At 40.5% G+C, this 27,207-nt stretch overlaps 2 protein-coding genes across 5 annotated transcripts in view; both read left to right on the top strand.

Moving 5' to 3' along the window:
• The first annotated feature begins 88 nt into the window (after positions 1-88).
• Positions 89-21,297, top strand: NEK3 (NIMA related kinase 3). Of its 3 annotated transcripts, none has more exons than XM_061170687.1 (16): positions 89-132; positions 2,505-2,674; positions 4,164-4,257; positions 4,661-4,758; positions 6,008-6,091; positions 6,906-6,973; positions 7,064-7,150; positions 9,177-9,231; positions 12,000-12,200; positions 12,737-12,809; positions 14,568-14,614; positions 17,042-17,144; positions 18,012-18,128; positions 18,390-18,524; positions 20,179-20,305; positions 20,737-21,297. In XM_061170687.1, the coding sequence occupies exons 2-16, from the start codon at positions 2,558-2,560 to the stop codon at positions 20,816-20,818; spliced, it is 1,488 nt and encodes a 495-aa protein (XP_061026670.1). In that variant the 5' UTR covers positions 89-132; positions 2,505-2,557; the 3' UTR covers positions 20,819-21,297. The 3 variants fall into 3 exon arrangements, with proteins under 3 accessions (XP_061026670.1, XP_061026671.1, XP_061026669.1); XM_061170688.1 differs by lacking the exon at positions 89-132 and adding an exon at positions 715-799; XM_061170686.1 differs by lacking the exon at positions 89-132 and adding an exon at positions 2,004-2,085.
• Positions 21,298-24,490: 3,193 nt separating this feature from the next.
• The window catches only part of NEK5 (NIMA related kinase 5), a 70,487-nt gene continuing 67,770 nt past the window's right edge, over positions 24,491-27,207 (top strand). For both annotated transcript variants that reach the window (XM_061170633.1, XM_061170634.1), the window contains exons 1-2: positions 24,491-24,576; positions 26,552-26,690. In XM_061170633.1, the coding sequence (XP_061026616.1) occupies positions 26,574-26,690 (117 nt within the window). In that variant the 5' untranslated portion in view covers positions 24,491-24,576; positions 26,552-26,573. The remainder of the gene's footprint in view (positions 24,577-26,551; positions 26,691-27,207) is intronic.

Here is a 27,207-nt window from a genome sequence, read left to right as displayed (position 1 = left end):
TTCGTAGGCCCGGCTACCCCTAGAACAGCGCCTCCCGCTCGACCCGGGAAGCTTCCTTCGCCGGCAACCCTAGAGACGACCCGCCGGCCCGCCCCCCGGAAACGCGCCCGGCTCAGGACCTCTGGGAAGCGGGTGAGCAGTCCGGCCGGGCAGGCACTCTCGGCAGGAACGAGGGTGGGGGTGGGTGGGCGCTGGGCACTGGGCGGGCGGCGCCCACGCGGGATGGGGGGAGCGGGACCCGCGCTCCGGCGCTCGCGGACCCGGGCTTGGGGGTCGCGGGGGCAGCGCGGGCGGGGATGCGAGGCGGAGCGGCTTCTCCGGGAGTGAGGATCGGGTCTCCCCCGAGGTGCGGTCCCCGCGCTGACCTTCTAAGCTGCGTCCTACATTTACATTTGCAAATCACTTTATTAGCCTTTGATCGGTATAGGCCTGCGAAACGACTCTGTCACACTCAGAGCATATACAGGTCTTTTAATGAGCTTAGGTGTGTAATGAGTAACAGGGGAAAACGTGGGCAGAAAGGACCAAATGTGGTTTTCAGCTAAGAAAAGTCAGTGGTTGTTCTGTTTATCAGTTACTGTCTGCTCACAGAATAAATACCCTAAGTAAAAAAGAATAAAAATATGGGAAAACTAGGTCTTCTTGTCAAATCGTGTAATGCCAGGGGTCAGTTAGAATAGCGTCAAAGAACTTTTTTCTTTCACGTTATATCCAGAAAGACCTTACTGTTCTTGAAAAGAATTGTTTCTGAAGACCATGCATCTCATTTGGTTACATGGAGAAATTCTAGAGTTTCCTGGTGAGTCTAGGTAAACAGGAATACAAATGGTCGCTAGAACTGTAGGTTTTGGTTTGTGATTTTTGCTTTACCCGCCATGCTCTCTGGACCACATAAATTTTTGTGGTGTGATTTTTATGAAAATAAAACACTACAAGTAAATTTTGTGAAAATCAAGTAAACTCATTCCAGTGTTTTTTCTGTAATGAAAAAAAAAAAAGCATCACTTTTCTAAGGTTTAATAATAATAATAGCTGCCATTTATTCAGGGCCCCCTATGTACCAGGTAAAGTGTTAGGAACTTTATATTCATTCTTTCTGATGTATTAAGAGATCCAGCGAGCTGCTTCATCCAGGAAATATAAAAGGGAGACTGAAGTTCAAGGACTCTGCTTAACATGTCTTCTTCGTCCCAGGCACCTCCAACTCAGCATGTCCCCAAAGGAGCGCATGTCTCCCTTCCCCACGCCTTTCCCCACCCACCCCACTCTCACTGCCAGAAAAATCAAACCAAAAACACCAGGCACACAACCATCATGCCTTTCCTTTTTCTCAGGGAAAGGTATCAGTATTTGCCCAATTTACACCAGAAACCTGAGTCTACCTTGTTCCCTTCTCCCTACTTGTCCCCCATAAATCTGTAACCAAAAATCTTGCCAGTTCTTTCTACATGTTCCTTCCCGTGGTCTTCATCCCCCTTGCCACCCCCTTATTCCATTGTGTCATCATTTTCCTGCCTTTTCTGTGGTAGGAGTCCTGCTCCGGCCCTCCTCCCCTCTCCCCTGTCTGGTCCATTGCTCTGCAGCCAGCATGAGTCATTTTTCTAAGCTGTAAATCTGCTCTCTTGGTTAAAACCCTTCAGAGACAGCCTGTTAATTACCCCAGGATAAAATCCAGCAACCTGAACTTTGCTTACAGTGACCTTGAGACAAGGCCCAGTCTGTCTTGCTAGCCTTACAGTCCTCTTTCAAGTCCTTGACCTGAAACAATCTCTTTTGCTCTTAACTATGCGATTCCCTCTGCCTCCATCATGTCCCTCTTTGCCTAGATATCTTCCATTTATCCTTCAGGCTTCAGCCTAAATATCGTCTTCCTAACTCCCCAGGATACCTCTGCCGAGGGCCAGCATGACTCTCCCTGTAAGACTCGCCACCCTGCATTTGTTGAGGCCTGTGGTTCCATCTGCTTTGGAGTGTGCGTGATGGCTGGGGCTGAATGTTGAGAGATTTGTTCAGGATTATAAAGCCTGGCACGGATGCTCTGTGTCCACCTGTTGAATGAATAAAGGAATAAGTCGTCCTATCATGGTGATTAGAGCTACTTTGAATTAATTCTGCCTTTTGAAAGTAAATTTAATTCTCTTTTTTTTTTTTTGTGGGCGAATCTTTTTTTTGTTTTTAAATTGGGGTGTAGTTGCTTTGCAGTGTTGTGTTAGTTTCTGCTGTACAGCAAAGTGAATCAGCTATACGTATACATCTATCCCCTCTTTTTTGGATTTTCTTCCCATTTAAGTCACCACAGAGCACTGAGTAGAGTTCCCTGTGCTATACAGCAGGTTCTCATTAGTAATCTATTTTATACATAGTAGTGTATATATGTCAGTCCCGATCTCCCAATTCATCCCACCTCCTCCTTCCCCCCTTGGTGTCCATATGTTTGTTCTCTACGTCTGTGTCTCTGTTTCTGCGTTGCAGTAATTCTCAGTTGTTTCTGTTTTTGAATCTAGGTTGGGCGAGCCGGTGGTGACTGCGGGAGTGGAGCCCCTGTGCGGTGCCCAGCATGGACGGTTACACGGTCCTGAAAGTGATCGGGGAGGGCTCCTTTGGCAGAGCCCTTTTGGTTCAGCAGGAGAGCAGTCATCAGATGTTTGCCATGAAAGAAATAAGGCTTCCCAAGGTCACTGCTAAAGCAATTAGCTCATGTTGAAAGTGTACATGTAATTTGTATAGGAAAACAAGTTCTTGAAATTTAACATGAAATTACTCTTTTGTGCAAAAGATTTAATGGGTTTATTCATTAGCTTTACAAGGTCTTGATATATCTTACGAGGTTCTTAGGATATTGTAATTAACAAAAATAATCAAGGTTTGGGTGGTGATTGCTGTTTATCTCAATGTGAATAATTTGTAATAATTTCCAATTTTGCATACTTAAGGGTGTAGGGAAGCTGCCCAAATGCAACTCGGGTGCCATATTAATGAAAAAAGGAACATCAACATACAGTGAAGAGCTGAGACCTAAAATGCTAACCTTTGGTATCAGGGAACCTATTCTGTGGATTAGTTTATAGGTTTTATTTCCCTGTAAGATGAGGAAAGTGCTGATTTATCTGTACAGTTGACCCTTGAACAACACAGGTTTGACTGCTGTGGGTCCACGTAGATTTTTTCAATAGTAAATACTACAGTGCCGTGCGATCTGAAGTTGGTTGAATCCGTGGATGCAGAACCGAGGAAATGGAGGGGTTCCTCCATACATGGAGGGCCAGCTATGAGTTGTACTTGGAATTTCAACCGCGTGCAGTCAGTGCCTCTAACCTTGTTCAATGTCAAACTGTATTTATCACTGTGTAACATAGTTGTCAGGTGAAAGAAGCCATACCATGGAGGCTGCCTAATAATGTTTTGATCAACTAAAAAAAAATACATTTTAATAAAATTCTCAGAGTATTTTTTTTTTCCCCACTGCAATCTTGACCTCGTTTAGTGGGCATCAGAATCACCTAGAGAGCTTGTTAAAACAGATTGCTGAGGCTTACCCCTGAGTTTCTGGTTGTGTAGTTCCTGGTGAGCCTGTGAATTTGCATTTTTAACAAGTTCCCAGCTGGTGGTGATGCTGCTGGTCTGAGCCCCCTTGGGCTAGTACATAATCAGTTGCAGTTTCTTAATTATAAGATAAGTCATTCAGGATTTTATCCTCATAAAGTAAGTTAGGGGATAAACAGTTTTGGAAACTTATTTTGCATATGGTCTTTGTCCATCCTTGCTGCTGTAATACACGAGTATATGTATTTTTCATCTGAACCAGTGGGCTGATAAAGTGATGCAGACAGTAAAAACATGAAAGCCCTAGTTTTTCTTTAAGGAGCTACTATTGTTGATGGCATACTGGCTCTCCAAGTCAGGTTATACTTAGGCTGATGTTAAGACTAGTTTACATTCTATATTTGTAAAGATATAAGAGGTCAGCTTAAGCATGCATATAGCCATAGTTAAAAAATCCGCACATGTTTTCTCGTGGAGTTTGATAAACTCAAGTTGGGTCAAAGTACAGCGCTATGAAATTGTGTCTAGCATTGAAATATCATACAAACTACTATAATATCGTTTTACTATCAGTTTTAGTATGAAGTATTACATTTACGCTTATTTAAATCTCCTTCTAGTCTTTCTCTGACACACAGAATTCTAGGAAGGAGGCTGTTCTGTTAGCCAAAATGAAACACCCCAATATTGTTGCCTTTAAGGAATCATTTGAAGGTAAATATGAATTTCCCCCAATACATGCATTTCTGAATTTGATTCATGGCCACTGGGGCTTTGTTTTTGTTTTCGTTTTTTTTTAAATTTATTTGGCTGCGTCGGGTCTTAGTTGTGGCCGGCGGGATCTTTGTTGCGGCATGCAGGATGTTTCATTACAGCACGTGGGCTCTTCCTTGCGGTGTGTGGGCTTCTCTCTAGTTGTGGTGTGTGGGCTCAGTAGTTGCAGTGCACGGGCTCTCTAGTTGTGGCACGCAGGCTTAGTTGCCCCGCGGCATGTGGGATCTTAGTTCCCCGACCAGGGATCAAACCCCCGTCCCCTGCATTGGAAGGAGGATTCTTAACCACTGGACCACCAGGGAATTCCCTGGGGCGTTCTTAAAGAGTCTTACATTTGTTTTAGCTGAAGGACATCTGTATATTGTGATGGAGTATTGTGATGGAGGGGACCTGATGCAGAAGATTAAACATCAGAAAGGGAAGTTGTTTCCTGAAGATATGGTAAGAGACCGACTTGCATAAGTTTCCCTCAAGGTTTGGAAGCAACTTTTCTCATAAAATTTGTATGTGTTAAAATAAAAGCATTGCTGTCTGTGATTACCTGACACACTAGTTAGAAGTGACTCATTTCTGTATCCATGATGCTGCTTAGTGAGATGTGTCTGCCTGACATGTTTTTAGGGAGTAAAATAGATATAATATAATAGTATAATAGATATTCACCTACAGGTGAAGTTTATAAAATATCAAGGAATAACACTTCCATGTTTAGAAGAATTTCAAAATTGTATTATTTATCATACTTTCTACTAGACATTTAAAATTTTTATTTTTTGTATTGAAATTTTAGAAGGCAGATGGATTTCTTTTGTATTTCTAGATCATCTGAAGAATGAAGCCTGCATTTCTGTTTTTCAGGAGCACCTCTTCTTAGTCTTTTTCCTTCTACAGTTTAGCATAGTCTCTTAAAATACTTACTGCCTTTTTAATGGAAAGTTGTGTATTAAATATTATTGGAATGAGTTGACTAAGGAAAATACTTCAATAAACAGCTTTACTGGGGCTTAGTTTGATACATGGTATAACATGTTTTGAGAGTATATTAGTATAAATATTTTTCATCTAGAAGTTGTATTGTTAAGAATATGGGTTCCATTGTAGCATGTCAGCCTGGCTTCAAAGGACTGTTGGTAATATAATGAAATCTTTTAATGTTAACATATGAATATTCTGAAAAAGTGAATGAAAATCTGATGTAATGATTACACTATAAAAAGTTATAGCATATTCATTTCTAAACGGCGAACTACTTTTATATGTATATTTAAGAAATATTTTTATTTGGTTAAATACAAGAAAAATATAGTGGGATTTTTATTAAAATAAATTGTTGGGAATTCCCTGGCAGTCTAGTGGTTCGGACTCCGCGCTTTCACTGCCAAGGGCCCGGATTCAATCCCTGGGGGAACTAAGATCCCACAAGCCGCGTGGCATGGCCAAAAAAGTAAATAAATAAATTGCTATTTAGATCATACATAAGACGATGACACATATGGGATTGATTCACAGCTTTTCTGAATTTCTCCAGGCAACACTGAATCTTAGTTGAACTATGTAATTTTCAGGAGTTCTGTACTTATATTATGTAAAACTCAGGTCAGCCAGGGCCTGAAGATGATTCTTTGGGATTTGGGGTTGCCATGAACCCGTTATTGCATTCTTACAGATTTGCATGCTTTTTTCCTTACAGATACTTAATTGGTTTACACAAATGTGCCTTGGAGTAAATCACATTCACAAGAAACGTGTGTTACACAGAGATATCAAGTCCAAGGTAAGCGGAAACATTTTGGTCCTAAAAAAAAAAAAATCGAAAACTATTTCATTCCACGTTTTTTCTGTGTTATTCTCTTTCCTTTTGGGGCATTTTTATCTAGTTTAGAAATAGTTCTCAATGTAATATTGATATTTATGCTAGCCAAATAAGGTACTACTTGAGAACAGGTCAGTAAATCTCTTTAGTAGTGTATGTTAATATGTTCCAGCTCTCTTAGTGACTGTTTCCTATGACCACATGTTCTCAGATGGAAAATGGTTGAGACCGGGGCCTGCCACCTGGAGTTACCGGGCCACAGGTTCTCCGGTCAGTTGAGCAGGGTCTGCCGATACAACCTGAAGCTTGCCTGTTAGATTTCTAATCAGTCATCCTGAATTCCCAAGCAGGGAAGTGCAGCTGTCCAGAGGGTATCTTGTCTTTTTATGTTCCATTCGAGGACTCGGCTGTCAGCATCTCTACCCTTGATCTCCATCATCAGCAGGCTTTGAAAGACAGCTTCTGCCGGCGCTCTCTGCCTTATATTTGTTTATTTATTTATTTATGTTTTATACAGCAGGTTCTTATTCGTTATCTGTTTTATACATATTAGTGTATACATGTCAATCCCAATCTCCCAATTCATCCCACCACCACCACCCCCGCCCCGCCACTTTCCCCCCTTGGTGTCCATACGTTTGTTCTCTACATCTGTGTCTCTTGTTTCTGCCCTGCAAACCGGTTCATCTGGACCATTTTTCTAGGTTCCACATATATCTCTGCCTTATATTTGAATGAGGGCAGATGTAATCTGAGCTCTTCTTTTTCAATGCAGAATATCTTCCTCACCCAAAAGGGAAAAGTAAAACTGGGTGACTTTGGATCTGCCCGTCTTCTCTCCAGGTACGTATGTCCCTTCTGTGGTAGTGACAGTGTCGAAACATCATCATTCAGGAACGCTCTGTAATCATTCGTACCTCTCTCTGGTTTTAGTGCCATGGCGTTTGCTTGTACGTATGTGGGAACACCTTACTATGTGCCCCCAGAAATTTGGGAAAACATGCCTTATAACAATAAAAGGTAAGTGATGTATGTAGTTGGGGCAGGGCTGACAGTTCGGTACAGGCATTGTCGCCTGCAGGTGAAGTTTGGTTTTTAAAAATGTATATCTGAAAACAGTGTAGAATTTAAATTCCCAGGCCTCTAGATGAAAGTCATAATTTTCCCACTGTTTTAATCGGAGCTGAGAGGAGCTACATGTAAATGCTGAAAGAAAGACCAGTCATTTCTGGGGATACTGCTTCTCAAACTTTGCTGCTCCCGACTTTAAAAATCCCAAAGCGCAGGTTGTAGCCATATCAGTTAAATCCAAATGTCTGGGGGTGGGCAGCAGGCATCAGTAATTTTCCAGGATCACTAAGTGAGTCCCATGTGCGGCAAAATTTGGGAACCACTGGATTATGTCATTGAGTTGACATTTACAGGACTAGATAATAAGCACTTGACTGATAGGTTCATTGATTATCAGAAGATGGTATGAAGTCCTTATGATTTAAAGCATAATTTTTTTCTGAATATAAGTAATATGTGCCCATTGATGGAGTGGGTGGGCAGGGGAAGGATTGGAAATGTAGAGATATACAAGAAAGGAAATGGTGATCACCCACTTTTACACAACTACTGATAACATTTTGGGTTTTTTCCCCCATCCATTCTCTTTTTCCCCTAAACTTCATTTATATACTCTATATACAATTTAGTATCCTGCTTTTTTCACTTTATATCATATTCACTTAATCCCATATTAAAACGCTGCATAGTTATTGTTAATGGTTGCATAATATTTTAATACATGGGTCTTCCAAAATTTATTTCACATTCCTCTGTTACTGGCCTTATGATATATTTCCAATTTTCAGTATCCTAAACAGTGCTGCGATTAATATGCCTTTTGTGCATAAATATGTCGTTGTTGTCTATCACATTCTTGGCATGAATTCCAAGAAATAGAAACACCCACAGGTTCTTGTTACCATCTGCCAAGTTGTTTTCTGAAAAGGATATGATAATCCATAATAAATAGACTCCTTTAAGAGTAAAATTGACTGAATTGGAGACAAAACAGCTATGAAGGGACTTCCTGGGACAACTGGGGAAATCTGAGTTTGGACAAAATATTAGATAATAGTATTGAATTAAGGTTAAATTTCTTGGATGTGATAATGTTGTGGTGTTCATGAGGGAGAGTGTCCTTGCTCTTAGGAGATACATGTTGACGTGTTTAGGGGTGAAGTGTTTGATGTCTGCAGCCTTTCTTTCAAGAGGTTCAGATCTAGAAGGAAGAGAGGAAAAGCAGGCAAACGTGGCAAATGCTAATGGCTGAGAAACCTAGGAAGGAGCATGTGGGCATTTACAACTTTCCTGTAGGTTTCAAACTTTAGAAAATTAAAAGTTGGAGGAAATAGTTGATTAAAAAAACAAAACAAAACCTTAGTTAAAATGAAAAGAATATCATCTAGAAAAAGTCTGGGGGATGACAACTAGGTGGTGAGAATTCTGGAGGAAAGTGGAGGTGCTTAGTTTGAAGAAGGGTGGGCGTATAGGGCAAACTATAGAACTCTTTGCTGAGCTTTGAAGAGCTCTTTTGTGGAAGAATAAGAACACTGTCCCTTAGAGCCAGCCACTGGGGGCACAGAGAGCTGTGCATCAGGATGTGTGACCAAAGGCCAGGTGTTGTGCAGGCAGTCTGGGTGGAAGCTGCACTGGATGACTTCTAAAGCCCTTCTTCCAACTATGATAATCTGAGTCCATGGATATTCCTCTTGCACCAAGTATTGATACTACTGAACTGATACCCGAACAACCCGGATTTGGAGGGGCAGGGGTTGGGGAGCAGTCAGTTTTATTGTGAACATTACTGTTAGTAAGTATCTAAGTGTTAGACCAAAATTGCTGTATATTTTATTTCAATAGCTAAGAAGTACCTGCAATGTCTGTTCTTATTAAAGGTAGAGTAATTTTTTATTTTCTGTATTACAACGTATACATATTTTCATATGATAACTCATAACCCACTCATCATTACATTGCTTCTTTATGCTTCCAGTGACATCTGGTCCTTGGGATGCATTCTCTATGAACTCTGTACCCTTAAGCATCCAGTAAGTATGGCGTGCAAAATGGGAAAGGCAGCCTCTGGTTGTATCGGGCTAAGTCCTAAGTAATGTGCCAGATTTCAATTGGTGGTTTGCTTCCTTAGGATGAATTCATTATAAGATTTTCATGTTTCTAGTTGCTATCATCTTTGCTTTGAGCTACTTCTGTAGTATATACTAATAGGAAATTTCCATGATTTAGTATTTATAGTTCTATATTTAGCTTGCCTCCCTCCTTCCTTCCCTCCCGCCCTCCCTCCTTCCCTCCCCCGCTCCCTCCATCCCCCCTTCCCTCCCTCCCTCCCTCCCTTTCAATCTTTGTGAATTTTCATATTCTAGTTATTTTTGTATAAGTGAAATTATACCATATTTTTCCTTTTGTGTCTGGCTTATTTCACATAGCATAATGTTTTCAAGGTTCATCCATGTTGTAGCATGTGTCTGAATTTCATTCCTTTTTATGACTTAGTAATATTCCATTCTATGTTTATACCACATTTTGTTTATCCATCCATCTGCTGATGGACATTTGGGTTGTTTCCACCTTTTGGTTATTGTGAGTAATGCTGCAGTGAACAGGGGTGTACAAGTATCTATTAGAATCCCTGTTTTCAATTTTTGGGGTATACACATAGGAATGGAATTGCTGGGTCACATGGTAACTGCATGTTTGGCTTTTTGCGGAACTGCCAAACTGTTTTCCAGAGTGGCTGCACCATGTTTATACTTACCTTGTTATCAGTTAGATTTCACTTCTTCCAGTTTCTTCTCTAACTGAAATATCATGAGAAAATAGACTTTGCTCTATATTATATATTTTTAAAAGATATTTTAAAAATAATTTAACATAAAAAGAGGTTAAATCACTTGCCCTGCTTGTTTAGCAGTTGTTTATTACACAGAATTAATAATTAGAGCTGATCCCTATTAAGTGTTAGCTTTGCATAGAAATAAATTCTGTTCTTTGTGCACAGATTTGAACTTGGCTCTAGCAAGCATTTTCACAGAGATGCTTGAGAACATGTAGAGCTCATGAGAGTGAATAATTAAGAACATCCTTCTTTCCTTCCTCACCACTAAATGAAAGTAACTCAAATGGAAGGTGGGCACTTTTCTTTTTTTAAACATCTTTATTGGAGTATAATTGCTTTACAATGGTGTGTTAGTTTCTGCTTTATAACAAAGTGAATCAGTTATACATATACATTCATATACATGTTCTTATTTTTTCTAGCAAGAATAAGTAGTAAGGAGTACAGTGCCCTGAATATTTGGCACTGTCTGCTCTGTTGTCTGCTTTAAAAAGGCGAAAGTAGTTCTCAAACCTTTAGGAAACGCAGAAACTCAATATAATGGTTAGAAAGCCTGAGGCAAAGCAGATTCAGTCTTATTTTTCATTACCTGAATTTTTCCTTTGTTATATGCTTTTTCCTTTATTACATGTTGATTTTTCCTTTTTCATATCTTCACTTGTATGTATTAATAGGGTAATGTACCTCCAAGGCAGAATGCCATCATGTTCTTATATTAAGTATTACTGAGGCTGACACCTAATGTTAATTGCAGTATGCTTATTTTTTTTATTTTTTATAAATTTATTTATTTTTGGCTGCATTGGGTCCTCATTGCTGCGCTCGGGCTTTCTTTAGTTGCGGCGTGCAGGGGCTACTCTTCATTGCGGTGCGCGGGCTTCTCATTGCGGTGGCTTCTCCCGTTACAGAGTACGGGCTCTAGGCACGCGGGCTTCCGTAGTTGTGGCTCGTGGGCGCTAGAGCACAGGCTCAGTAGTTGTGGTGCACCGGCCTAGTTGCTCCGCGGCATGTGGGATCTTCCGGGACCAGGGCTCGAACCCGTGTCCCCTGCATTGGCAGGTGGATTCTTAACCACTGCGCCACCAGGGAAGCCCCCGCAGTATGTTTATTATACAATGAAAACTTTAAATGTTATTCTGGTACGACAGTTTATATCCCACTCTATTACTTGTCAAACGGTGATAACTACTTTGATGACATGAAAGGTAAAAAGGATTTTGCAGCAGAAGTTTAAAACAGGAAAAGTCTAAAGTGCATTTTGTCAGGGAGCAGGCCTGGGGATTTTTGAGGAGGAGAGAAGCAAAGAAACGTTACACTTATTATAAGCCTTAATATCATCTGACTTTTTAAAAAGCCATATGTATGTATTACTTTGGTTTTTAAAATATATTAAAAATGTGTATCTGTGAAAACGTTGATTTGAGTAATAAAGTACCCAAAACAGGCACTGATGGTTAAGACTTCCTCCAGATGGGAACATCTCTTACTATTTATGTTTACCTTTCTCCTGAACAACCATAAGATTTTAGAATAGTACCGGGTTGGGAGGTGGGGTGGGAGTTTGGAACTAGCAGATGCAAACTATTTGGATAAACAACAAGGTCCTACTGTATAGCACAGGGAACTATATTCAACATCCTGTGATTAGACCATAATGGAAAAGAATATGAAAAAGAATATATATAGATGTATAACTGAATCACTTTGCCATACAGCAGAAATTAACACAGTGTAAATCAACTGTACTTCAATAAAATAATTTTTTTGAAAATACAAAGAAAAAAAAGTATGATTAGTAAAAAAAAAAAAAAAAAAAAAAGATTACAGAACAGCACCTTAACATCTTTAGGGAGAAGAATTTCTAAAGTTAAAATAATTCATATAAATTCAGTTCAGCTGGTATTTACTTATTTCTATTCTCTTTCCTTGTATCTGCTTTTACAGTTCAGTTTTGCTTTTTAGTTTCAGGCAAATAGTTGGAAAAGTCTTATCCTCAAAATTTGTCAGGGGTCCGTGAGCCCACTGCCATCCCATTATTCCTATGAGCTTCAGCATCTGATCAAGCAGATGTTTAAAAAGAATCCCTCATATCGCCCTTCAGCTACAACTCTTCTCTCCAGAGGCTCTTTAGCTCGGTTCATCCAGAAGTGCTTACCCCCAGAGGTATGGTACATGTGAGATTGACTGTGAACAGCTTTCCCAGTGTTTGTTATCTTCTAAGCACAATTACATGTTATACATGCCTGTAAAAATTCAAATAATGCAGACATGTATAAAAAAAGTAAAAAGTGGTAACATCCTTTCCCTCCTCTTCTTCTTTCCACGATGCTATTCCCCAAATATAATCATGGATACTGTTTGCATTATCCTTCCAGATCTTTTTGGACGTACGTAAATGTCTGTTTGTTTCAATTACGTGGATCTTTTATTTATTTATTTATTTATTTTTCTGGCCGTGCCTTGCGGCATGTGGGATCTTAGTTCCCTGAGCAGGGATCGAACCCTTGCCCCCTGCAGTGGAAGCATGGAGTCTTAACCACTGGACCACCAGGGAAGTCCCTACATGGATCTTTTAAATGGCATTTCTACTTTTCAACTTTATTACTGTGGGGAAGAACATTGATAATTAAATGATGTTATGGCAGTATCTAAAGAAAAGCATCTTTCACGTCTTTAAATTCTCTGCTTTAAACTTTCAGATCATCACAGAATATGGTGAACAGGTATTAGAAGAAACCAAAAAATCTATGCATAGTACACCAAGAAAAAAGGGTAAGAATTTTGAAAAGCTTATTTTTTGTGTTCTTTTAAAATACAGTATAACAAAAAGGAAAAATACAATTTTCAGGTTATTAGAGATGATTTCCAGAGATACTCCTCAAATTGAAATTTGCTTCTTATTCCTTCAGGCATAATTCTATACCGAATCTTATACATTTAGTTTTCCAGGGATCAAAAAAAACCTAGTTTGGAGATTTCAGAGATGTAAAGATTGTTCTCTGTTTCATTTTTAGAACCATATTTACTCTAGTTTGTTATGGATCAGGTAGAAGGCTTCTGTGGTCTCACCTAGGAATCTAACCATGAAAATATAATATAGGAAACTGTATCCCTAAGGACCATCTTATAAACAAAATTTTTTAAATGGAGTCTTTTTAAAAGTTGGAACTGTCCACATAATAGGTGCACAAAATTTCCATACATCTGTAGTCAATCCTGAGCAAATTTCAAATGTAATTTATTGTCTCTTTGGAAGTTGTCATCTCAGTTTTTTCAGAGCTCTTTTTGTAGCTTTTCGTTTGTCATCAATGACACATCTTTCATCTGAAGAAATCCACCAATGACCAGGATGAGAGAGAAGAATTAAGACGTGTAGAAGGTCATTCACTGTAGGGGGATGTTGTAAAACCTCCATTATTTAGTGCCTGTTATCTTACTGTTATATACTACAAAAGAAACATTTCTATTTTTTTAAATTTATTTTTTGTTGAAGTATAGTTGATTTACAATGTCATGTTAGTTTCAAAAGAAACATTTCTAAACTATACTGTTTTCTTGAAGTTAAATTTTAAATGTTACTTTTGTAAGAATGTAAACCCTTTTAGGGATATAAACCATTCAGTCTTACAATTCAGCATTTTTTTCCGTTACTTTAAGAGGTAGTCAGTTACCTTTGCTTCAGCAGTTTTAGTGTTGATTTTATTTTATGTACTGTTTCGTAGTTTCTGTTCACCTCCCAGGGTAGTGGGAAATTAGTTTTAAAATGCTGAGCAACAACAACAAAAGCAGTCTAAGAACAGTTTCAAGACAGTGTGGTTTCAAGATAGGAAAGTGTAGTTTTACAATTTCTAAAAAAAAGAGGAGTAAGCCAGTGGGGAGGAGCCATCATATCGGGAGCACGTGTCTGGTGGTATCTCCATCTAGTGTGTAGCCAGTGAGATCAGAACAATGAAAGCTGTGTGAGGGCAGGGACCGTGTCTCATTTGCTCACTGTTGTATCCTCAGTGCCGTCATCATAGATGCTCAGTAGCAATTGTTTAAAATGCTGAATGAATGAGGAACACGGACCCCAGGCTCTGGCAGCAGAAAATCAGGCAGGAGCCATCCTGCCTCCGTGACTGCTGCTGGCCCCTCATCAGGGAATAAGTAGCTGATTTCTTGAGAGGGATACCTATTCCACCTGCTGTAATAGCTGTCAGGAAAAGCAGACTGGGTAGCCATATTATGCTAAAGGTGATAATGACCTTCTGAGTATACAGAGCGTCTTACCTCCTGGTGCCTAAGTGGGTTGGCATAAGTGAATAGAGATGTCTTAACTTGCAGATGTTAACATTAGAATAAAACAGCAGAAATAATCTCTTTTAACAGCTGAGGTGTATTATTAGGCAATTAAAGCTTGATATCACTATATGGGCTAGTGCTTTGGTTCTTTGACTTTAAAAACTTCGTCTTTGTCACTCAAGCTTTGTGCAAATCATATTAGAAGCCTTTATGTGTTTTCTCTCTACCTTCTCTTTTCTCTTTGAGCAGACCCCAGCAGAATCAGGATAGCTTTGGAAAATGAAGCAAGCACAGTGGTAAGTGCTTTAAAGTTAAATTTCTAAAACTGTCTACTGGGTACCTGGCATCATTAGGTGCTGGGAGATATTTGGAAGACTGTTGCCTGGTCCCTGGGTTCAGGAATTTTTCATCTTTGGGCCTGTGAAGTAACTGGCACTGTTCTCTGTACTGCCAGCTGAGCCACTTTAGGTCAGCATGTATTTGTTTTTTCATTTCTAATTATTGATAACAAGTGGTTTCACTATAGATGTGAGCGAACTTAGCCCTGCTTATAGGCATGAAAGTCTTGTTTTAGCCTGGCTCTTGGTTGGTTTTGTGTGTGTGGTACAATATATATATATATAAACATACACTTTATCACTTCAGCAATTTTTAAGCCGAACTGTAAGAATTTAATGGCATTAATTACATTCACAATACTTTTTCATCACCCCAAACAGAAACCCATTAAACAATAACTACCCATTCCTCCCCACTCTCCCTTCCACCTCAGCCCCTGGTAACCTCTATTCTGCTTTCTGAATTTGCTCTATGAATTTGCCTATTCTAGGTATTTCAAGTAAGTGGAATCACACAATATTTGTCCCTTTGTGTCTGGCTTCTTCTGCTTAGCTTAATATTTTCAGGGTTCATCCATGGTATAGCCTGTATCAGAATTTCCTTCCTTTTTATGGCTAAATAATATGTAGATCACTATTTTGATCTTGACATTTTTCTGTTCAAAAACTTTTAGTGCCTCCCCATTAAGCCCACGAATTGAGTGGACATTTTTCAGCCTGGCATTCAAGGTCCTATTTGTCTCATTTGGCTCCAGGCAGCTGTGCCCTTTTACATGATAGCGGCAGTTAAGTCATAAATAGTAACAGCAAATCCACTTCCCAGTTTTTTGTTTTTTTTTAAAATTAATTAATTAATTTATTTATTTTTGGCTGTGTTGGGTCTTCGTTTCTGTGCGAGGGCTTTCTATAGTTGTAGCAAGCAGGGGCCACTCTTCATCGCGGTGCGCGGGCCTCTCACTGTCGCGGCCTCTCTCGTTGCGGAGCACAGGCTCCAGACGTGCAGGCTCAGTAGTTGTGGCTCACAGGCCCGGTTGCTCCGCGGCATGTGGGATCTTCCCAGACCAGGGCTCGAACCCGTGTCCCCTGCATTGGCAGGCGGATTCTCAACCACTGCACCACCAGGGAAGCCCCACTTCCCAGTTTTGCTACACCCAACCCAGTAACTGGTGTCCTATTGATAATTTTTTTCTTTCTTCATCATTTTAATCAACCTTTTAACTCCCAAAGGAAAAGATGTAGTAACAACAAATGATTCTGTTTATGGAATGTACTAGTAATTAAACTTGTAAATTTTTTGAATGAACCTTAGGTTGTAAATAAATAACACCATTCCCCGTTATGTTGCTACAAATGGAATATATTCTGCCCCTGTACTTTTTTCTTTGCATAGTAATATCTGTTAGTAATATCTGTTTATTTCCAGCTTTACTGAGGCCTAATTTATATGCCGTAAAATTTACTCATTTTTAGCATGCAGTTTGATGAATTTTGGTAATTTTATACAGTCATATAACCAGCACCACAGTCAAGACATAGAAATCCCATCCCCCCAGTTGAAAATGCATTTAATGCACCTAACCTACCAAACATCCTAGCTTAGCCCAGCCCACCTTACATGTGCTCAGAACATTCCCATTAGCCTCCAGTTTGGCAAAATCATCTAACACAGAGCTTATTTTATAATAAAGTGTTGAATATCTCATATAGTGTATTCAATACTGAACTCAAAGTGAAAATCAGTGGTTGCCTGCATACAGAATAGTTGTAAGTGTATCGGCTGTTTACTCTTGTGATCACGTGGCTAAGTGGGAGCTTCGGCTCTCTGCCACTACACAGCATCACGAGAGGGTATCATATGGCATATCACTAGCCTGGGAAAAAGAGCAACATTCAAAATTTGAAATACAGTTTCTGCTGAATGTGTATCACTTTCACACCGTCATTAAATCGAAAAATCATAAGTCAAACCATCATAATTCGAGGACCATCTGTATGGTAACTTTATAAAATATTTCATTTTGATATTTCCAGCATGAAAAGCCCAGAAAGTTTTCATTGCTCATTTCCTCTATAAAGACCTCTCAAATATCTGTCATTTTTATATATCCTTTTCACATTTGCAATGACTGATATTAATGGCTATTAAGGTATATGACTATTAATATACATATATTTATACATATGTATGTGCATATATATGGTTTTTAATATACACATATATATGATTATATGACTATTAATTTACATGGATGTATGGGGTTCTGGGGTTATTAATGTTTAATCCATCTATATTTAAAGTTAAAGTAGCTGTCTTTGCCTACTTGTTTACCTTTTTTTGCAGCAATTCAAGCATTACTTAATCTTTATTTTTAATTTCTTTTAAAGCAAAGGGAAGAACCAGGTGGAAAGTGTAGCCACACTGACTTAGAAAGCATTAATAAAAATTCGGTTGAAAGTGCACTGAGGAGAGTAAATAGAGAAGAGAAAGGTAAGTTATTCAAATTCTAATCATTGTATAAGTGGAGAACTGGGGAATATACAAGGAATACCAGTTTCCACCTTACTAGGTCATAGGCTTCATAAGCAAGTAGATAGGCAGATTTGTGTTTGCTTATCCAGTAGTGTTACAGGAATATTTTATTTACCTATAAAAAAAGAGAAAGTCGTGTTTATTAATAAGAGGCTTCAGAAAAAATAGTATTTGTTGTGCTCTCCACCATAAAAAGCCTGGCACACAGTGTCTACCTAAGTCCTCTTGGGCCTTTAATTCTTGTACATTGTGTAATATGTGAGTATATACATAGCATTTTTTAAAAAAATAAATTTATTTATTTATTTTTGGCTACATTGGGTCTTCGTTGCTGCACGTGGGCTTTCTCTAGTTGCGGCGAGCGGGGGCTACTCTTCATTGTGGTGTGTGGGCTTCTCATTGTTGTGGCCTCTCCTGTTGCAGAGCACGGGCTCTAGGCACGCGGGCTCAGTAGTTGTGGCTCGCGGGCTCTAGAGCGCAGGCTCAGTAGTTGTGGCACACGGGCCTAGCCGCTCCGAGGCATGTGGGATCTTCCCGGACCAGGGCTTGAACCCGTGTCCCCTGCATTGGCAGGCGGATTCCTAACCACGGAGCCACCAGGGAAGCCCCTATACATAGTATTTTTAAAAATTCACTTTAATGATTAGCTTTACCTTTTCATTTGGATTTCTTTTTCATTCCCTTTACTACTTAGACTTGAAAGAGTGTTGTTAGATCTGAGTTTGAAAGAGAAAAGAAATACTTTTCTTTTAGAGAAATACTTGTGTGCATATAGATGAATAAATAAAAGAATAAGCTCAGCAGTTCTTCTTTACCCTTTAAAAGCCAGTTCACCGGGTCCTCTCAGGCGACAGTGGGAGAAAAATGTATCCAGTACAGCTCTTACAGCTTTGGAAAATGCATCCTTACTCACCTCCACTTTAACGGCAGAGGACGATAGAGGTTAGTAGATTGAATTCTATTATTTTATTATGGAACATTCTCTAATAGTTGTTCAATGAGCCAGAGTTTTTTCTTTTTTTTTTTAATGTCACTCTGTGAAGGATATTTGGTTATCACACATCAGAGCGCTGCTCATACAGGCAAGTGAAATAGATCTGGGTAGAGAGTTAAATATAATTAGCTTTGCTTGAAATATGATCTGAAGATATATGCTGAAAATCTTTTTTATTTGGGACTAATTTTTAATCTTTTCCCATCTAGGTGGTTCTGTAATAAAGTACAGTGAAAATAATACCCGTAAGCAGTGGCTCAAAGAGACTCCTGAGACCTTGTTGAACATTCTTAAGAATGCTGACCTCAGCTTGGCATTTCAAACATACACAATATATAGACCAGGTGATTCATGTCTGTTACATAACTGTGGAAACCCTTTGATTTTTTTGAAAAAATTGTGGTAAAATATACATAACTTAAAATTTACCATTTTAACCATTTTTAAGTGTACAGTTCAGGAGCATTAAGTACATTCACATTGTGCAGTCATCACCACATTCCATCTTCCAAAATGGAAACTCTGTATCCATTAGATAATAACTCCCTGTTCCCTCCTCCCAGAAACCCTTTGATCTTAAAGCTATGAAATATTTAATAGCATTGTAGTTTTAGGTTTTCTTGAATCTTTTCTAGCCAGTCTGAAGCCATAATTAAAATTTCCCGTAGAGCTTCATTCCTTCTGTTTGCCCATTTGTTTGCTTATTTTAATAATCATGTGATCACTTTGAAGTGTGGCCCGTTTTTACCGTGCAAATGCACCCCTGCTTTAGGGACTCTGTAGCTCAGACTTTATCCTAGTACACGCTGAGGAACTTCAAGATTTCTTTGGCTCTGTACTTGGATTCTGTTATATTGAATAGAACACACAACAAAAGATGAACAGTTAGGATTTGACTTTTTTTATCGTTTCTACAGACATTTTCACTAAAATTATACAACATAGTCTTTTAAGATACTATCCTTAGGAATCTGGGCCAAAGGACTGCATTAAGGGTGTGTATGTGTGAGTGCACGTGTGTTTAATTTTGATAATTCAGTTACTAAAGCCGTCTTGCTTGGTTTAAGATCTAAGATAAATTATGCCAAGGAGAGCATGTCATGGTGTGGCAAGCCTTGACTGTATGTATTGTAGCAGATTTAGTGTATTTGTTGATTTGATCAGTATTTATTGAGTGCCTAACACATACTAGGTTAAGATTTAAAAAAAAAGAATAAAACATAATTCCTTCCTTGAAAGAGTTGGTTATTTGGGAGACCAACACACAAGCAGAGCATGGTAGAGCTGTGTACCACGTGTCTGATAGAGCTGTGTGCAGACAGTTATGGGTCCCTAGGAGAGGTGGGTGCATTGGGAGGCAGGTGCTAAGGAAGGTTAATGATTATGACTTTTGTTTTAGCAATTATAGATCCTGGATTTTGTTTCTGGTCCATTGATGAAGATGTTGTCATTTCAGGAAAGTCACTGTTTAAAAAATATATCATAGCTCTATTGTGAAAGGATTTTTATAAAGATTGAACCCACATTTTTATGTTAGGTTATTGTTTTGTAAGCAAAAATCTGAAAGTAATTACTATCTGGAAAAAAATTTAAAAGCATGCATTTGGTCTTAATTCCCTAATTTTATTCCCCTCCATTGGGAAAACTTAGGGGGAGGGGAGAGCTCAAAGGAGAAAAAATTAACTGTTATCCAGCTGTCCAAAGACAACTTGTAATGCTTTAATATGCGTTCATATATTTGAGGGTTTTAATTATAATTTTCTGAGTTTTTGTTTTGAAGAAAGTGCTGTTTAAAAATTTAATACCCATACTGGTACTTACTGGGCCTGTTTTATGCCAGAATCATGCTGGGTAATGCAGGGAGACACTACAGAAAAATACAGAGCATGGCATTGCCCTCAATTAGCCCACAAGCCTTTGGAGGAATTTAGTGCAACATGAACGAAATAAGTAAAAACTGCTTAACTTGGCATAATTTCTGTTAATATTCCTCTGAAGGTGCAGAAGGGTTCTTGAAAGGCCCCCTGTATGAGGAAACAGAAGCATCAGACGATGTTGATGGAAGTCATGATTCTGTCATTTTGGATCCAGAGAGACTCGAACCTGGACTGGATGAGGAGGATACGTAAGTGATATACGCAGATAGCGTGTGTGTGCATGTCATTTAAATTGTACTTTAATCATTTCTGGCTTAGTCGGAGCTGCTTATATTACTTTACATCATTAATGAATACTTATATCTTGATCTTTTGTCTGGCATGGGTAATGTGTTATGGTATTATCACAGAATTCCTGACTGAGCCATGTGTTTATAATCATTTAGCTTGGACTTATTTTTTAATATACCAGATTTTTATATTGAAAAAGTTGTAGAAACAGTGAAAGAAGTGATCCTTTGGAAGGCTGACCATTTTTTTTCCTCTGTTCAGTTGCCTTATGGAGCTCAGTTTTCAAAAATGTCGTTATTGTTACGGTGGTGTACTGCTTTGAACCCATCGACAAATGTTAACTGTGCTCCTTAAATGGAGGCTTAATATCCAGATTGTTTTTTCACAGGGACTTTGAGGAAGATGACAACTCTGACTGGGTATCAGAACTGAAACAGCGAGCTGGCTGGCAAGGAGTGTCTGATGGATAATGCCCAAGGAAATGTTCCTTAGTCACACTGAGATGTTTAACATGAGGAATTGATATTTGGATAATACTTAACTCACGGGATGTGTATTTTCCTTTAGAAACAGAGTGAAGAGAGGGAAACTGAAATTTAAAATTATTCCTGGTTAGTATGATAAGGTATAAAAAATCTAGAACTCTTATGAGTTTTTGAATTCAGAGGAGAAGGCATAGCAGAATGGGTATGAGGTTTGGGCTTTGCGGTCAGAACAGAAATTGAATGCTACCACCTACTGCTTGTGTGACTGTGAGAAATTACTTAACCTCTTTGAGCCTGAATTTCCTCAACTACAAAATGAGGATAACAATGCCTACCTCATAGAGATGCTGACCTTAGACCATCACGGCAGCCCTTAATGTTATTATTTGCATTGTTATGATTTATGCTTATTACTATGTATCTCTTTTTATATCTCCTAAAGGTTTGAGGATCTAAATATATTTAATTATAACATAATAATGTGTGTGATTTTTCAGTAAGGCCTATTTCTGGGTAGTGATCTATCATCTTCAGTGATCACCGACTACCAGCTGTCCTTAAATACAGCCCCTCACAGGATGCACAAAAGAGCCCAGGTCGGAGGATCAGCCATGGGAGGAGTGGGGTGAGCTACAGAACTGGTCAGAAGTTGGTGGTCCTGTATATGAGAAAGGAATGGGGCCAAAGGTGAGAAGTCCGTACAGGAAGTAGCAGAAACCAGTGTTGTGGAACTAATGGCAGGCAGGACCCCAACACGTCTGGGTCACCGTGACCCACATGTGCCGAGGCCTGTCATTTCATGCTGTGATGCTTTAGTGAAGGGAGACTATTTTACTAAAGAAACTGGCTCTTCGAAGGGGATCCCACAGGGGCAAGTGTGGGAACAGCATAAGCCTGGCCTGGTATAGGGAATGATGCTCAAATAAACAAAAGGGGGAAATAGTTGTGAGACTCCAGTAGGATCATTAATAAAGGTCTGCTGAAATGTGGACTACGTACGTCTTTTAAAGAGTTAAACATTTTTTAAAAATCTTAACATACAAAAACTGTGTTATAGCCTTCACCGCCCCCGCTCCCATCCCCCATTATTTATACTCAAAACATTTGGTCATCCTTAGTCTCCTCTGGTCCCTGAGTCTCTCCATCTTCCCTTATTTTTCAGAACCCTGACATTTTTGAGGCGTACTGGTTAGATGTTTGGTAAAATGTCCCTCAATTTGGGATTGTCTTATGTTTTTCTCATGATGGGACTGAGCATGAGTGTTTGAATACCACAGACGTGAAGTGCCCTTCCCAAGACATCCTGTCAGGGGTGTGCCATCTCCTCACGACGTTACTGATGTTGTTAACCTTGATCTCTTGGCTCAGGCAGTGTCTGCCGGGGTCTCTGCTGTAAGTTCCTAATTTTACGTTTCCACGTTCTAGTCACTCTGAGTCACTAAATCCAGCCTATTCTCAAGTGGAGAGGATATTGCCAGGTACTCGGCTTCCATAAATACTGTATCTGATACCTCTTAGACATCTCAAATCTTAGCACTGCCCCAGGGTGGAAACATTTCCAAACCAACCCACACAGGGAACTTGAAACTATGTATAGTTACTGAGAGATTGAATGAATCTTGATGGGATGACAAATCCTTCTGAAAGTCAGATGGTTTGCAGGGTTTTGCTTATAACAATTTCAAGAGACTCTAATGGATGATTAGAAACCAATTTTAGTGATAGATTACTATATAATTCTTGACGTACAACTAGGCAAGAATTGAGGGTCACTTTTAACAAAACTTCCAATTCCATTTACTTACTTACATGAATAAGGTTTTTCAGCACTTACAGCTTTAAAAAAAAGAGATTAAAAAAAAGAGGTTTGATGAAATAAAATTATTTTTAAGACAGGACAAGAAAATTTTTTAAACAAAATTTTCTGTCGGTTTCTACCGCTACCCCTTTTTAGTGTGCATTGTGCATGTGCATTATACATTAGCTAGACCCCCTTAGAAGACACAGAAATGCCTGCTCACCAAAAAACACAAAAAAACAACCGGCACCCCCCCCCAAACAGCAATTTTCTCTTGGTGTCAGCAAGGTAACTCCTCAGGGGATAACGTTTCTTTCTTAATCCTGTAAGGGGTCACGACCCACTACTCACCTTGCTGGACTGTGTAAACTGTCAGTATGTTACTTTGATGTACAATATAACCTTTTGTCTTGAAAACTTATGTAATTGTGCTTTGGGCGGAACAATCCTCAGAGCTTTCTGAAAGACTGTCCCCTGGGTTATAATCCTCAGGTTGGCTCAAATAAAATTCTCCACTTCTTTCTTAGATTGACTATTGATTAATTTTTCATGGGCAGACTCAATGTTGAACTTTGTTCCAGCAAAAAGCGTTATCTGTGGATACTAATTGAGCTAATTGGGGAGAAGAAGAGGAGAGCCCATTCAGGTCTTTAAGAGAGAAATTTCCAATACTATGTTACTTTTTATATTTAATAAATATCAGTTCGTGATTTATTTGGATCAGTTGTATACTACTAGTAATTTTAATGAATTTTAAAAAGCCTATTAGGAAATAGAAATTAATTTCCATTGATATGATAGGGTGATGGGTAAGATTTTGAATCATGAAAAACAGTACGTATGGAGATATGAGTTCAAGGAGAGAAAGGAATGACGTAAACTTTCTAATTCTTAAAGGAGCGCTTTCTTTCTTTTTTTTAAAATAGATACGGTGGGTTTCAAATTGCCGTGGTATTTAGATTCCATTGGTTATGTTTTACTTGTGTCAATATTTATAATTGCTGGAAATTACATCCTTTCAACTGCTTAAACATGTAATGAAACGTTTCTGACGGCAGCTTGATGTGCAGTGGGAATGGGTAGGGGGCGATGGGGAGACGGTGAGAGAGCATGTTTGCAGACCACTGGGCAGTAGCCCGTTTTTTTTTGTTTTTTTGTTTTTAATTAATTAATTAATTTATTTATTTATTTATGGCTGTGTTGGGTCTTCGTTTCTGTGCGAGGGCTTTCTCTAGTTGCGGCAAGTGGGGGCCACTCTTCATCGCGGTGCGCGGGCCTCTCACTATCGCGGCCTCTCTTGTTGCGGAGCACAGGCTCCAGACGCGCAGGCTCAGTAACTGTGGCACACGGGCCTAGTCGCTCCGCGGCATGTGGGATCTTCCCAGACCAGGGCTCGAACCCGTGTCGCCTGCATTGGCAGGCAGATTCTCAACCACTGCGCCACCAGGGAAGCCTAGCCCGTTTTATAAGAGGACCCCATGGGAGGCCGCCAGCTGTGGCCAAAAGAGCAGGGCTCCGTTCCAGTCTCCATCTCTTGACAGTATTTGAGACAGTGCACGAGAAACTCTTTCTCAGTCCAGCTCAGCTGTAAAACTGGGCAACTACTACCTGACTCGGTTGTCGCAAGGAATAAAAAGAATATATGCAAAGCCTCTGGTACACCGTAAGCAAGAACGGGGAGCGGGAGCGGAATGCTTGTCGAGTGTAAGCAGAGGAGTCCCGACCTAAGGCGACGGAGGTGACGCGGCCAGGTCACCAAACTCCGCGGCCGGCCCCCACCCCTCTTCCGGGTGGACTGTGTGGACCCGTCTTCTCGCCGCTCTGGCCCCGCGCCCCGCCCACCTTACCTAGCGCGGCTCCGCCCCGGCCGCCAGCGGGCGCAGAGGCGTCTGGAACCCGGACCCACACGGGACACTACTCTGGCCCTGCGGAGCCGGCGGAGCAGGTATGCTGTGAGTGGCGCCCTCAGTCGGAACCCGGAGCTGCCCCCAGGGCCTCCGGGAGCCCCGGGGAAAGGGTGGAGCCCCCGCCCGGGAAAACGCGAGCTGCAGAACGGCGGTCTCCGGTCCCGGGCCGCGTCGGTCTCCATGGCAACGCGCGGCGCACCCAGCTCCTGGCCCCCGCGGGAGTTCTGCCGACTTCCCGCCGGCCGCCTCCCGGAGAGTGTTTCTACGGGAGAAGGATTTTTTCCCCGAAACTTAGGGGCTTCCACCCGCTGGTGCTTCTTGGGCGGGAGCGTCGCGGTCCCTCAGTTCCTGCGCAGGTGCCCTCGAGTTCCGATTCCGCCAGCGCCTCCCTCAAAACCCGGCCCACCAGTGTCCCCAAGCCTTCCCTGGCTGCAGAGCTGGCTTCCAGCCCCATCCCACCTAATCGTCCCCCCTTCCTGCACTGACACAGATTACTCAAAAACATAACCTGCCTGCTCACTCAGGTTTAAAAAATCAGCATGATGCCCTAACTGTAGTATTGAATATAACGGGGAAATGCAGTGGAGCAGTTTACCCAAAGCCCCGGAGGCTGGCGGCTGGCCGAGGGCCGCCCGGCCGCGTAGCTTCCAGAGAGGTGGCAAGTGGTCGGAGGCAAGTGCTGGGCCGCCAGGACCTGCCCAAGACAGTTCAGAAACAACCCCACTGGGAATTACTGGCCCGTTTTTTGCCCACGGGCTATTGAGGGTGTACCTGTGTTACAAGCACCGTGTTTCCAAAGAAATGGTAGAGAGGAAGGGACCACACCGTTTACTAGCCCCGGAGAATTCACCTTCCCCTCTCGAGAAGCCAGGACCCTGGGCTGAGGGTGACAAACCCAAATCAAAGGAGCTTAGGCACCAAAGGGAATGTTAGACCTTTTAACTGGAGATTCTGACTGGGTAGGTCTTGGATGGGGCCCTTGTATACTCTGGCCTTACACACCCTCCTGCCATACCGAATCTGATCAGACGAATCTAAATGCCACAGTGACTCTCTTTATTATAAAGTCTATATTTCAATCTGTAAATTCTTGGTACTACTATAGTACTGGAAGAAGTAGTGAAGTAGCAGGGAGTCACCTGATAAGGACAGCTGCAAACTTTTAGGTCTCAGCTACCAGGAGCAGCGTGGCCAGTGGGGGAGTGATTTTCCAAAACGGTGAACAGTTCCTGGTAAAGTTCCGAACAAGGTGCAGTCAAGCCTTGATTTACATTAGTTGCATTCCTCGAAAATTCAGTGTTAATTAAAACTGTGCAAAATATACTTTGTATTTAGATGTAAAATAGTTTGGTTGTAGCCTCAGATAATTATAAACGGATTTTTCCAAGCACATGAATGTGTGCGGAGACTTTTTAAGGTTGTAGGGGCGCTGGAAAATCCTTTACTGTGCGGGACCGTCCCTAGCATCGCAGAATCTTAGTATCTCAGGCCCCAATGGCTTCTAAAAGCCGTCGTGCCTGCCTCTCCATCTCTGCGAACAGAAAAAAAACTCCGTAAGTTTCCAAAATGTCCCCTAGGGGGCAGTAACGCCCCACTGAGAAAGGCTGGACTGTAAAACCACACAAGCAGAAGGACAAGTCCTGCTGCCTAGAGGTGCCCAGACGGGGATATTATATTTTTCTTTCTCAGAACAATCTTGAAAAACAGGTATTGTTATTTCCATTTCAGAAATTAGGAAAGAGAGGTTTTACGAATTAAGTTACTTGCCCGAGATGACAACACTAGGGTGTATCAAAGTTGAGCTGCAGCCCAAGTCTGACCTTGGAGCTGACTAAGCTCTGTCTCACTTTGGTTGTTACCTGTGGCCACAAGGAAAGTTATTTGATTCAGTCTTGGCGAAATTAGAATGAAAGTTTTAGCAAAATGAGTTCTCTTTCGTTGTAGTGGTCAGTTTTCTGAGTTTGTTCATATTTATGAAAAGTGTGCAATAAAATTTCATTGCTCTCATTTCAGGTAACTCCATGCATTGGAGACCATGGATAAATATGACGTGATTAAGGCCATTGGGGAAGGTGCCTTTGGGAAAGCATACCTGGCCAAAGGGAAATCAGATAGCAAGCACTGTGTTATAAAAGAGATCAATTTTGAAAAGGTAAAGTTAAGTTAAAATTCCTGTTCATTTTTAGCGGTATATTCATCTGGCTTTTAATCCAGTTTGTCAAGGTAACACATCTTTTTTTTTTTACAAGTATGAGTGAGTTGACTTTTGTTTGTTCAGTCTTCTAAGTCCATTGTCCAAACAGCAACCAATGATCTTATTTTCATTTTTATTTTTAAATTTTGTTTTTATTTTTTTTTTGGCCGAGCCATGCGGCATGCGGGATCTTAGTTCCCCAACCAGGAATGGAACCCATGCCCCTGCTGGGGAAGCAGGGAGTCTCAACCACTGGACTGCCAGGGTAGTCCCCAGTGATCTTATTTTTAAAAAAGAAAAGAAAGAAAAAAAGGAAAAGAGAAAAAGATGTTCTCGCCCTGGCTCCTATGGTACACCTTATAGTGATAACATCTTTTTTTTTATATCCTATGGCATGTCTATGAGATGCCCCCTCCTCCGTTGCTCTAGTTCCTCTGTTTTGCCATGCGCTTCCTCTGACTGCCTCTCCAAATTC

This window comes from Eubalaena glacialis, chromosome 16 (assembly GCF_028564815.1).
Source record: "Eubalaena glacialis isolate mEubGla1 chromosome 16, mEubGla1.1.hap2.+ XY, whole genome shotgun sequence".
NCBI classification, from domain to species: Eukaryota; Metazoa; Chordata; class Mammalia; order Artiodactyla; family Balaenidae; genus Eubalaena; species Eubalaena glacialis.
The sequence above is the reverse complement of the archived record's forward strand: the minus strand, read 5'-3'. Positions and strand labels throughout refer to the sequence as shown.

What these genes read in the sequence shown, in the direction of transcription:
- NEK3 (XM_061170687.1), top strand. Translation starts at nt 2,558, where the DNA reads ATGGACGGTTACACGGTCCTGAAAGTGATCGGGGAGGGCTCCTTTGGC. An exon ending in TAGTACACCAAGAAAAAAGG is followed by an intron (nt 12,810 to 14,567) that starts GTAAGAATTTTG and finishes CTCTTTGAGCAG; the next exon opens with ACCCCAGCAGAATCAGGATA. An exon ending in GGACTGGATGAGGAGGATAC is followed by an intron (nt 20,306 to 20,736) that starts GTAAGTGATATA and finishes GTTTTTTCACAG; the next exon opens with GGACTTTGAGGAAGATGACA.